Below are 10,526 nucleotides of genomic sequence, written 5' to 3' on the forward strand. Positions count from 1 at the left end.
TTTTCTTTCAGTTCAAAGAAAAAACATGTAGGTTAAGCTGGGAGAATGAGTCCTAAGCTGCTGAGGGACAAGTGTGACTCATTTCCTGTTTGCAGATCCCCCACGTTCTCTCAGGGACATGGTCCTTCAACTTCAGTTTGCCTCCCTTCCAGCCTGTGGACCCTGAGCCCTATTTCCACTTTACCAGTGCAGCAAGGAGCAAAGGGTGACTCAGTGGTGACCAAATGAAGCCTTTTTTGTTCTTAACAGATGGGGCTCAGTTGATAGTGGTATTTTCTGCACTGTCTGCATGGCATTGCTTGTCAAAGGCAGTCCTAAGACACACCCATGCCTATCCAGCTATCCTGATGTGGCCTGTGTATTTTCCCAGGGTCCTTTTTAGAGTGAGTAAGGCCTCACACTGTGATTTTTACAGTTTATAATGCTTGTTCATACGACCTCATTCGAGCCTAACAGCAAAGCTGTGAAGTAGGCAGAGTGGTTATTATCACCATTTTATAGCTCAGGAAGCAGGTCCAGAGAGGCAGCATTACAGTAATCCCGAGGTGGTTGTTTATTTACTTCCCCTCTCTGAGCTTGTTTCCTCATGTTTAAAATAAGACTGGAGGACCTTACATGATCTCTAAGGTCTCTTTAGTTCAGCGTGTATGATTTTATCCATGATCCTGGAATAGGGCATGAAAGCTAGAGGCATATGCCCAAGGCCATAACGAAGTGTGTCCCATGGGGATGGGGAGGCGGTAAACTTCATGCGGAGAACAGTGTGAGGAATGTCCCTCCTCAACAGCTTTCCTCCAGGAGGCGCACTGGTGGGAGACGCATGGGTGGGAGGCGCACGGGTGGGAGACTCATGGGTGGGAGGCGCACGGGTGGGAGACTCATGGGTGGGAGGCGCACGGGTGGGAGACGCATGGGTGGGATGCCCTGTCTGGATTCTGCAGGAGGGGGCGGGCGGGCAGGCACTCGGGTGCTGAACCGAGAGTGGCTCCCACCGCCTTCAACATGGCAGCTCCTATCCGGCGCGGCCGTTCCCCGCTTCCGGGTTCCGTACGGCTGGCCAGGCTACTTCCGGTAGCGCGATGGCTGGGTTCCCCGGACTCCAGCGGAAGTTCCGGCGGGGGCGTCCGAGGGGGAAGAGTGTGTGTCTGTGCGGGAGAGAGAGGAGAGTCGCCCGAGCGGTCTTGAAAGCCCCAGGGAGCGGAGGTACCCTGGGCCGGGGCCGGGCCGGCGGAGGGAGGGTGTGGGGGGAGATCGGAGCGCCGGAGGGTCCCGGAGAGTGGGGAGGGGGCGCCGCGATGGGGAGCGATGGGGGTGGGGAGTGAGGTGCGAAGGCGCTGTCCAGCCCTGGGGACTTCGGGAGTGGAGCGGGGCTGCGCAAGGGGGTGTCCGGGTGAGGTGAGAGGGACTTGGGGGTCTGCAGTGGAAGGTGCCATCGAAGGGCGGGGTCTTCCCCAGGGTCAAAGGTAGAAAGCCGGTAGGAAATGTCACTGTGGGGAGGGGGTGACCCTTTGTCAGAACAAAAGTTCCATTTGTGGGGACTGGGAGACGTTGGGTCGGCGTGGAAGATCTTAACTGTGGGGAGGGAGGCACCTCTTGGAGAGGGGGAGCCTGGGTGAGAGGCGAAGTCCCCATCGTGGAGATGGAAGGGAATCCCAGCTTAGGGCGGGAGGTGCATTTACTGACGGAAGAGGGACCCCGGGGTCAGAGGGGAAAAATCCCACTATGGGGAGGTGCAGTAGGGGTCAGGATGGAAGGTGGAAGCCAATTGGGAGGGTGGGCGTTGCTGCAAAGGGTAGGCACTTGAGAGGCAGGTGAGTTTGGAGGACGCTGAGGATGCGGAGGGGCCAGTCGGCCTGACAATCTTTTGTGTGTTTGGAAGTCCCAGAGTGTGGTCAAGCTGGGGGTCCATTTGGACTCAGTGGCAGCAGCAATGGCAGGTACCCTCACTGAGGGGAGCGTGGTGGTGGATGGGAGTCCTTATGCTTTCTGGAGACATGAGCAGCGTTGAGCCAGAAACTGCTGTGAAGGCTGGGCGGGAGGGAAGGAGGATGGAAAAGGGGTGTGTGTGTTTGTGTGTGTGTGTGTGTGTGCGGTGTGTGGTATGTGCGTGTGTGGTGTGTGTGTGTACGGTGTGTGTGGTGTGTGCGTGTGTGGTGTGTGTGTGGTGTGTGTGTGGTGTGTGTGTGGTGTGTGGTATGTGCGTGTGGTGTGTGTGTATGGTGTGTGTGGTGTGTGCGTGTGTGGTGTGTGTGTGCGGTGTGTGTGCGCGGTGTGTGTGGTGTATGTGTGTACGGTGTGTGTGTGCGTGTGTGGTGTGTGCGTGTGTGGTGTGTGTGCGGTGTGTGTGCGCGGTGTGTGTGGTATGTGTGTGCGTGTGGTGTGTGGTGTGTGCGTGTGTGGTGTGTGTGTGCGGTGGGTGTGTGCGGTGTGTTAGTGTGTGGTGTGTGTGTGGTTTGTGTGTGGTGTGTATGTGTGCGTGTGTGGTGTGTGCGTGTGTGCGGTGTTGTGTGCGGTGTGTGTGCGTGCAGTGGTGTGTGCGGTGTGTGTGCGTGTGTGGTGTGCGTGTGGTGTGCGTGTGTGTGCGTGTGTGTGCGTGTGTGTGTGTGTGTGTGTGTGTAGTAAGGGCTGGAAGCATATTTCCCTGGCACTTTTCCCCCTCATTTCCCAGTTGGGCCTGGTGTTGGGGTGGGGGGAGACCAAGGGCTCTAGGGAAAGAATGATTGAAGAGCAGGAAGGAGTTGCCCTCTGAGAAGCGTTACAGCGCCCTGCCTCCCCTTGTCCCCCTCTTCTGGCCCCTCACAGCCCCTGAGCCCTGCCTCTGCCTGTCTTCAGCACACTCAGGCTCTGTGGTTGGGCCAGAACTAGGGACACGAGTTCTGGGCCACTAGGGTGGCTGCTTCTGCTTTTCAGCCTTGGAATAGAGGCTAACTTCCTACCCCTCAGGGACTTCTTGTCTGCCTTTTCTTTGTGCTGGTGACAGAGCCCGGGTGCAGTGTGGGGGCTGATGGCCTGCTGGGTCCCTCGAGCCAGGAGTCTCCTCTGCCTATCCCTGCTCTTGACCACTGCCCCCCACATTTGTGTAGGCCCCAGCCGTGGAGCCCTGTAGTGTATGTGTGGTAACACCATGTCTGTGCCCCTGCTCACCGATGCTGCCACTGTGTCTGGAGCTGAGCGGGAGACGGCTGCGGTGAGGGTCCCCTTTTGCCTACAGCAGCCCCCAGGCCAGACCCGGTGGGGGCAGCTGGGGAACTGGCCAGAGGGGGTGTGGGAAAATGGAGGTGGCGGTGATGAGAAGGGGTTAATAGCCCGTTTGGCTGCTACCTCAGTTCCCCCAGGTTCTTGGGGGTGGGGGAGGGGTGGGCAGAAGTTGGAGGATCTAGAGGGGGAACTTCCCCATCTCCCCATTTCTGATCCTTTTCCAGGTTATTTTTTTACATGGACTTGGAGACACAGGGTGAGTGAGCTGGGGAAGGGTGTGCCTTGGGGAGGTGGGCAGGGCCCGCAGCAGGGCTGGAGAGGCTGCCACCCTTGCTTTCTGTCTTCCTACATCAGTCCTTTTCTCCCATTCCTCCTACAGGCACAGCTGGGCTGACGCCCTCTCCACCATCCGGCTCCCTCACGTCAAGTACATCTGTCCCCATGCGTGAGTGTCACCCCTGCAAGGGAGGGGCTGAGGCTGGGGATCAGCCGGTGTCCTGCTATCCTGGGCCTGCTCTATCAGCTCCATCCCAGGGCTTGAGCTCAGTCAGGGCAGTCAGAAGTGCCATTTTCAGCCCTGGCTCCTGTAGAGCTCCCAGGAATGGGGTCCTGCACCAGCCCCCCATCCAAGGGCCTCCTAGATCTAAGATCTTCTAAAACCAGGACCTCCTTGTGCCCCTTCCCCAAGTACTCACCAACCGAGCTGGAACCCCGTCATAGCCAGTGCTGGGCTCTTCCTCTCCTTCACCACCACTGATGCCCCAACTGCAGCCACCAGCCCCACGTGGCAGGTTGCCTGGCAACACCTTAAACACAGGCCCTGCCTGCTGGGAGGGGCCCCCAGGGGCCGCTCTGGCCCCTCCTGGGCTCTGCTGTGGTTTCCTCATTGCTCCTGAGCGTGATGGCCCCCTGGCTCTCCTCCCCAGGCCTAGGATCCCTGTGACACTCAACATGAAGATGGTGATGCCCTCCTGGTGAGTTTGGGGATGGGTGGGGGGACGTGAGCTGAGGAAGCTGCCCAGTGGGAAGGGCTGACTGGAGTCTTCCAGTAGCTGCCAACGTCTCTGCTCCCCAGGTTTGACCTGATGGGGCTGAGTCCAGATGCCCCAGAGGACGAGGCTGGCATCAAGAAGGCAGCAGAGAACAGTAAGGCCCTGGCCCCTGCCCAGCATCCTCCCTTGGAAAGTCCCCCAGGAAAGCACTGTCTGGCCCTCTTCCTGGGCCCCTGCAGCAGCTTCTCCCACCCAACCATGCCCCCTCCCCCCAGTCAGGGCCTTGATTGAGCATGAGATGAAGAATGGGATCCCTGCCAATCGAATCGTCCTGGGAGGCTTTTCACAGGTGAGGGGAGAGAGAGGCGTGTGGGGGTGGGCAGGTGAGCTGTTCCCTCCTGAGTGCTTATTCGCTCCTCCCCCCAGGGCGGGGCCCTGTCCCTCTACACGGCCCTTACCTGCCCCCACCCTCTGGCTGGCATCGTGGCATTGAGCTGTTGGCTGCCTTTGCACCGGGCCTTCCCCCAGGTGAGTGTCCCCACAGACGCCTCCTCCTGCCCTTTGGGTCTCCTTGTGGCTTGGGGATTGTGCTGCAGCACTGGCTTTGCCCTCTGAGTCCTGCCCGGCCCCCAGGCAGCCAATGGCAGTGCCAAGGACCTGGCCATCCTTCAGTGCCACGGGGAGCTGGACCCCATGGTGCCCGTACGGTTTGGGGCCCTGACGGCTGAGAAGCTCCGGTCTGTTGTCACACCTGCCAGGGTCCAGTTCAAGACATACCCAGGTGTCATGCACAGCTCCTGTCCTCAGGTCAGTGGGGGGACCACTTCCCACTCCCACCTCCCTCTTCCCTTTGGCTAAGAGCCTCTCACAAGCCCTCCTCACCCCCTAGGAGATGGCAGCCGTGAAGGAATTTCTTGAGAAGCTGCTGCCTCCTGTCTAACCAGAGCCGCTGGCCCCCAGCACAGTCCTCCATCTCATGGGGGACCCAGAAAGCAACTGCGGCATCGTCTTGGATCTGAGCCAGTCGAGCCTGTCCCGACCCTCCCCACCCCATCCTCATCCCACAGGCCTCTGGGGCAGGCGGGGAGGCCTGGCCAGGCCTTCCTTCCTGGCCTCAGCCACCTGGCTCTGTCTGCAGCAGGCAGTGGGTTCCTTTCTTCTCCCATTTCCCTGGAGGTGGGCACCCCTGGCAGCAGTATTGGAGGGGCTGTAGGCAGCGGGAGAAAGGGGCCCAGCCGCTGACCCACTCACTCAGGACCTCACTCGCTAGCCCCGCTTTGGGCCCCCTCCTGTGACCTCAGGGTTTGGCCCATGGGGCCCTCCCAGGCCCCCACCCCAACTGATTCTGCCCAGATAATCGTGTGTCTCTCCTGCCTCCACTTCAGCTGCTTCTCAATCATGAATGTGTCCATGGCCCCCTGCTGCTGTGGGCCACCTGCCCCCAGGCAGGAGTGTTGGTGAGGAGGGGGCCTTCCCTCAGCTGTTCCCCAACTCGGGGGACTAGGCCCTGCCTCCCCGTTACCTCCTCCCCTGCAGACCTGGAGTCTGCAGGGCTGGACTGAGGCTCAAGGTCTCCCCCAGCTGTCTCACCCCACATTGTCCCCAGTCTAGGGCCAGGGAGGCAGTGGGAGAGGAGTTGTGTCTTGTCTTCTGTCTCCATGTGGTTTTCAGTGTTTTTCTTGTGTCTTGGATTCCGATAAAATTAAAGAAATTGCTTCCTCAACCCTCAGGGGCTGATTCTGTTCAATGGGTTGAGTGGCTGTCTGTGAGGATCTCTCCCAGTGTAAGAAAACTTTATTTTAGCTACTTTGGAAAGCTCCTTCATAGCAGTATAAATTAGTGCCTGGGAGGCGGGTGTTTTGTTTTGTCCCAGAGCCCTGCCTCCCTCACTCACTCTTGGTGGTCCTGATGAGTTCTTGGACCCTGTGGGAGATGAGTTAGAGACCCCTGACTCCTGGTCAGTGGAGCCCTTGGCCTCAGGCCTGGTGGGCTGAGTGGGCCAGTTGGCATTTGAGGTAGGGGAGGCCTTGGCTTGGCTCTGGGGCCCTGGGTTCCTGCCAGAGGCTGGAGAGCAGGCAGTTGCTTCTCTTCCTTTTCTGGTCCATGGTAGGGGAGGCTCCTCAGGCCTGCGCACCAAAGCCTGAAGGATTCTGCTTTTGCCAGCGCCATAGATCTTCACCTGTGACAGGGCGAGGTATGTCGTCAGGGTCCACACTGGAATGAAACCCCCTTTTCTCCCATAAGGGGGCAGCCCAGCATGGGCATGCCCAGACCTGATTAGCCCCTTCCTAGCCCCTAACTCTCTCCCAGGGGTCAGGCCACTACTCACACATCCTGTCCAGCCCTAAGGCTGCTGTCCAGCCCAGCTCCTTGTGGGCCAGGCTGGAGTTGGCATAACAGGCAGCCACATCGCCTTCCCGCCGTGCTACCACCTTGTAGGGGATCTGCAGGAGAAGAAGCAGTCATAGTTCGGTTGAGCTGGTCCTGGGCCTCACCTCTCCAGCTGCTGGCCAGGTCCACAAGAAACAGATGTGCACAGCAGCATCTTGCTCGCAGGCACCCAGGGTGGAGGTGCAAGGCAGGCTGAGGAGACGGGGCAGTGCTGCGGTGCCCACCGGGTAGATGAGTGGGAAGGGCTGGGCCCTTCTGCTGCTGAGAGTTGGGTGGGGTGGGTGGGTGGCCTACCTTCTTCCCAGAGGCCTTCTCCATGGCCCGGACCATCTGCAGCACCGAATAGCCTGTGCCTGTGCCTAGGTTGTAGATCTGCCCAGGAGAAAACAGGGTTTGTGGAAGGGGCAAAACTAATTGCTGTCTGTGCCCCATTTGCCGAGTATTTGGTCCTCTTCCCTCCCTCTCTTCTTTCCTACCCGACAGCCACACTGCTCCTTCAGCTTCCTCAAGGCTGCGATGTGGCCCTTGGCCAGATCCACGACATGGATGTAATCTCGGACGCCTGGAGAGGAGGAGGTGGGGGAGAGGGAGTCAGTGGCTCCTGTATCCCTCCTGGTTTCCACTCCTGGGTCCTCCTGGTCCTAGGCTCACCTGTGCCATCCTCTGTTTCATAGTCATTGCCAAAGACATTCAGGGTTTCCCGTCGCCCAATAGCAACCTGGCGGTGGAGGTCAGGTCAGCTCCTCCAGGTCCCCGGCACCAGCCGTAACCCTAGGGCCACCACATCTGTCCCTACCCTTCTCTCTTACCTGGGATACATAGGGCATGAGGTTGTTGGGGGTGCCCTGGGGATCCTCACCGATGCGGCCAGAGGCGTGGGCACCTGTGGGGTTGAAATACCGCAGCAGCACTGCATTCCAAGCCTGTGGGACACAGGTCAGACAGTGGGGGCAGGGGCGCAAGCAGCATGTCCCAGCTGAATCCAGAGCCCTCCCCACCAGTGCTGTGACCTTGGGCAAGTCACCACCATTTCCTGAGCCTTAGCTTCCTCCTTGGTGGGGTGCTCAGGATCCCATCCTCAGGCTCATGGGGGACTGTGAGGAGTCAGTCAATGATCAGAGCCAGGGCTGGGTCAAGGGGTGCCCTCACTTTGTCTGCTCGACACAGGTCCTGGACCATTTCCTCGATGAAGAACTTGGATTTGCCATAGGGGTTGGTACAGGCACCCGTGGGGTGGGCCTCATCCAGAGGCAGGTACTGGGGGTTCCCGTACACGGTGGCCGAGCTGCTGAACACCAGGTTCTTCACCCCATGGGCCCCCATGGTCTGGCAATGGAAAGGAGGCGTCAGTGGCCTCTGCCTCATGCACTGTTCCCGCCCTATTTGTTCCTCCCCCATAGGAGGGTGGGCTGACATTATGGGCACTCTTATTTACAGATGAGGAAACTGAGGCTGAGAGGTAAGAAAGACACGTGTCCAGGATGATTCAGTTCAGGCCCTGTCTGATTCTACCAGGCAGGCCCCTCCTCACTGTCTGGCACTGCCTGCCAGACAGGGGCCCCTCCCAGTGACTGTCCCTGCCCCATGCCTCTCACCTCCAGAAGCTGGATAGTCCCTGTCAGGTTAACTCTATAATAATCCAGAGGCTTCTGCACTGACTCGCCCACAGCCTTGAGTCCTGCAAAGTGGATGACCGCCATAAAGCTGTGCTGTGGGGACAAAGCTGAGTCAGAGGTTGCTTTACTGGCCCTAGCTCTTGGCGATACCCCCTGCCTGCCTGCCAGACACCCACCTTCTTGAAGAGATGCTGTAGGGCTGCCTGGTCCAAGATGTCCATCTCCTCAAACTCCACAGAGCGGCCTGTCAGCTCCTGTACCCGCCACAGGCTCTCAGGCATGGAGCCCCCACCTGGGGGGCACATGGAGGCCATGAAAACTAGATGGGTCCTGGGTTCTCAGGAACTAGCCAGACACATACACCCCTCAGTGGTGGAAGCAGAACCCAGGGTTTCCTTCTGTCATCCCCTCGAGAAACTCCAGCCCCACCACCCACGCTCACCACGGACGGCGTTATGGAAGTTGTCGATGACCACGGGCGAGTAGCCTGCCTCCAGCAGCTCTAGCACCGTGTGGCTGCCGATGTAGCCAGCCCCGCCTGTTACCAGCACCTTCTCTGCCATTGCACCTGGCCCAGGACACAGAGTCTCAGGGGTGGCCGAGGCTGCCTGCTCAGGAACTCCTTCTAACTGAAGCCTGGGCCCCTGAGCTTGCCTTGGACAGAGGCAGCAGCGTGCCCTGGTTAACAGGGTGGCTGTGGAGTCAGCGCTGGTTCAGAGCTGGGTACCATCACTTGCCTTCTCTTGGCCTGTTTCCATCTCTATAAGATGGTGCTATTAGTTATACAAATATCCTGCTGTAGTGTGAGGATTAAATGAGGTGATTTTAAAGGCCTGTCACATGGCACAGGTGGAGAGACTGATGCACAGGCACGGTATTTCCTAGTTCCAATTGACCAGGGTTGGGAAAATGGAATCCGAGGACCCATACTTCCTTCCGCAAAGTATCTGGGGATTGGAGAGTCCTGGACAGAAGAAAACATGGCAGCAGGATTGGAACTTCAGGATCCCAGGAAGGAGTTCTCTCTGCTCAGACTCGGGCCTTCTCAGTGCCTGTGCCATCACTAGGTGTAAACTGGCTCCTGGGCTCAGTGACTCATACTGCTCTAGGCACGCTCCCCCTGCCCCCCCACCCCTCCCCCTCAAGGGTCAGCTGGGAGGAAGCAGGAAATATACCAGATGGCCTGAAGGGTGGGGTCTTTAGCCAAGCAGACTGTGCCCAGCTCTGGAGCCGCAGCACCATAGTCTTGGAGTGGGCCCGGCCCCCCCCATCGCACCCCAGGGCAGCCAGGCTGGCTTGGCCTCTGTCCGTGCCAGGGCCGGCCTGGTTATTCCTGGCTTGGAGCTAGAGATCCCATGCAACTTTTGGGCCCGCACAGGGATGGCCAGTGCAGACGTGAACTGTGCCCAGTCTCCATTGCCAGGTGTGCAACTCCACCCTGAACAAACTCTGTGGGCAGAGGGGGCGGAGCGGGCAGGAAGCCCCAGACACTGAGCCTTTCATTCTCAGCGACCTGGCCCGCTGCCGCCTTCCTCCGGGCTGCCTCGATCCCCTTCTGGGCTCATCCAGCTCCAGCACAGTTGACTGAGCGCCCGCTGAGTGCCAGGCTCTGTACAGGGCACTTCTGCGTTACTTTCCTGAATTCCCCCAACATCCGGATGAGGCAGGTTTTGATACTGGCACTTTACAGAGAAAGATACTAGGGTCCCAGAGATGAAGTCACACGGCCGGCCGATGCTAGAAATCCGGATCTCCGGACCTCCGGTCTTGCAGCCCTTCCCCCCTCTGCTTCGCACTGGACTCTGCCCCAGACGCTGAAGCCGCCCCCACCTCCAGGCCGCCGAACCCCGAGCACTGCGTGGACTCCCGGAAAGTGGTCGCGGAGGGGCTCTGGGAGACAGGAAGGCTGGTCTGAGGCCGGCTGAGCCCCAGACCCGCGGGGGTGACCTTGGTCAGCTGTCGCCTCCTCAGTTTTCCCAGTCTGTATAATGGAAAGGAGGGCGGCTGGGCCGCGGGCTGGGCTTTGGGCCGCACCTCGGAAGGGACTGGAATGAATGAACGAACCCGGCCCGCCTCGGCCACACTGCAGCTGGGAACTAGAGCAGAGGGGGCGGGGGCGGGGGCGGGGGCGGGCCCGCCCCGGCGGGACTCTGCCCGGAACGCGGCCCAGGCCCTCCGGACACTCCCTCGCTCCCCGCGGACCACCCGGCCCCTCCTGAGCCCATCCAGCCATCATCCGGCCTCCCTGACCTGCCCGGAATCCCACGTCCCGCGCTGGCTCCAGCGGCGCCGCCTCCCGCGCCCCGAGCGGCGGTCCTTTTAAGAGCGG

At 59.7% G+C, this 10,526-nt stretch overlaps 2 protein-coding genes across 4 annotated transcripts; one reads left to right on the forward strand and one right to left on the reverse strand.

Annotated features, from left to right (window-relative positions):
- The first annotated feature begins 1,115 nt into the window (after positions 1 to 1,115).
- LYPLA2 (lysophospholipase 2) lies at positions 1,116 to 5,913 on the forward strand. Of its 3 annotated transcripts, XM_063105371.1 has the most exons (10): positions 1,116 to 1,203; positions 3,084 to 3,187; positions 3,423 to 3,454; positions 3,578 to 3,643; positions 4,125 to 4,172; positions 4,274 to 4,344; positions 4,466 to 4,539; positions 4,617 to 4,718; positions 4,824 to 4,997; positions 5,080 to 5,913. In XM_063105371.1, the coding sequence occupies exons 2-10, from the start codon at positions 3,110 to 3,112 to the stop codon at positions 5,128 to 5,130; spliced, it is 696 nt and encodes a 231-aa protein (XP_062961441.1). In that variant the 5' UTR covers positions 1,116 to 1,203; positions 3,084 to 3,109; the 3' UTR covers positions 5,131 to 5,913. The 3 variants fall into 3 exon arrangements, with proteins under 3 accessions (XP_062961441.1, XP_062961442.1, XP_062961443.1); XM_063105372.1 differs by lacking the exon at positions 4,617 to 4,718; XM_063105373.1 differs by lacking the exon at positions 3,084 to 3,187 and having other exon boundaries at positions 1,123 to 1,203.
- A 61-nt stretch (positions 5,914 to 5,974) lies between these two features.
- GALE (UDP-galactose-4-epimerase) lies at positions 5,975 to 10,503 on the reverse strand. The gene is made up of 11 exons (XM_063105252.1): positions 10,448 to 10,503; positions 8,640 to 8,765; positions 8,374 to 8,489; positions 8,177 to 8,290; positions 7,731 to 7,907; positions 7,391 to 7,504; positions 7,233 to 7,299; positions 7,058 to 7,143; positions 6,876 to 6,953; positions 6,520 to 6,634; positions 5,975 to 6,369 (listed from the first exon to the last, which is right to left on the reverse strand). The coding sequence occupies exons 2-11, from the start codon at positions 8,758 to 8,760 to the stop codon at positions 6,311 to 6,313; spliced, it is 1,047 nt and encodes a 348-aa protein (XP_062961322.1). The 5' UTR covers positions 8,761 to 8,765; positions 10,448 to 10,503; the 3' UTR covers positions 5,975 to 6,310.
- Between the last annotated feature and the right edge of the window lie 23 nt (positions 10,504 to 10,526).

The sequence above is a fragment of the Cynocephalus volans genome, chromosome 8 (assembly GCF_027409185.1).
Source record: "Cynocephalus volans isolate mCynVol1 chromosome 8, mCynVol1.pri, whole genome shotgun sequence".
Classification (NCBI taxonomy): Eukaryota; Metazoa; Chordata; class Mammalia; order Dermoptera; family Cynocephalidae; genus Cynocephalus; species Cynocephalus volans.

Coding starts and splice junctions, on each gene's coding strand:
- LYPLA2 (XM_063105371.1), top strand. CDS start 3,110: ATGTGTGGTAACACCATGTCTGTGCCCCTGCTCACCGATGCTGCCACT. Junction 3,188..3,422: donor CTGAGCGGGAGACGGCTGCG/GTGAGGGTCCCC, acceptor ATCCTTTTCCAG/GTTATTTTTTTACATGGACT. Junction 3,455..3,577: donor CATGGACTTGGAGACACAGG/GTGAGTGAGCTG, acceptor TTCCTCCTACAG/GCACAGCTGGGCTGACGCCC.
- GALE (XM_063105252.1), bottom strand. CDS start 8,760: ATGGCAGAGAAGGTGCTGGTAACAGGCGGGGCTGGCTACATCGGCAGC. Junction 7,908..8,176: donor GGACTATCCAGCTTCTGGAG/GTGAGAGGCATG, acceptor TTCCATTGCCAG/ACCATGGGGGCCCATGGGGT. Junction 7,505..7,730: donor ACCTGTGTCGAGCAGACAAA/GTGAGGGCACCC, acceptor TGTGTCCCACAG/GCTTGGAATGCAGTGCTGCT.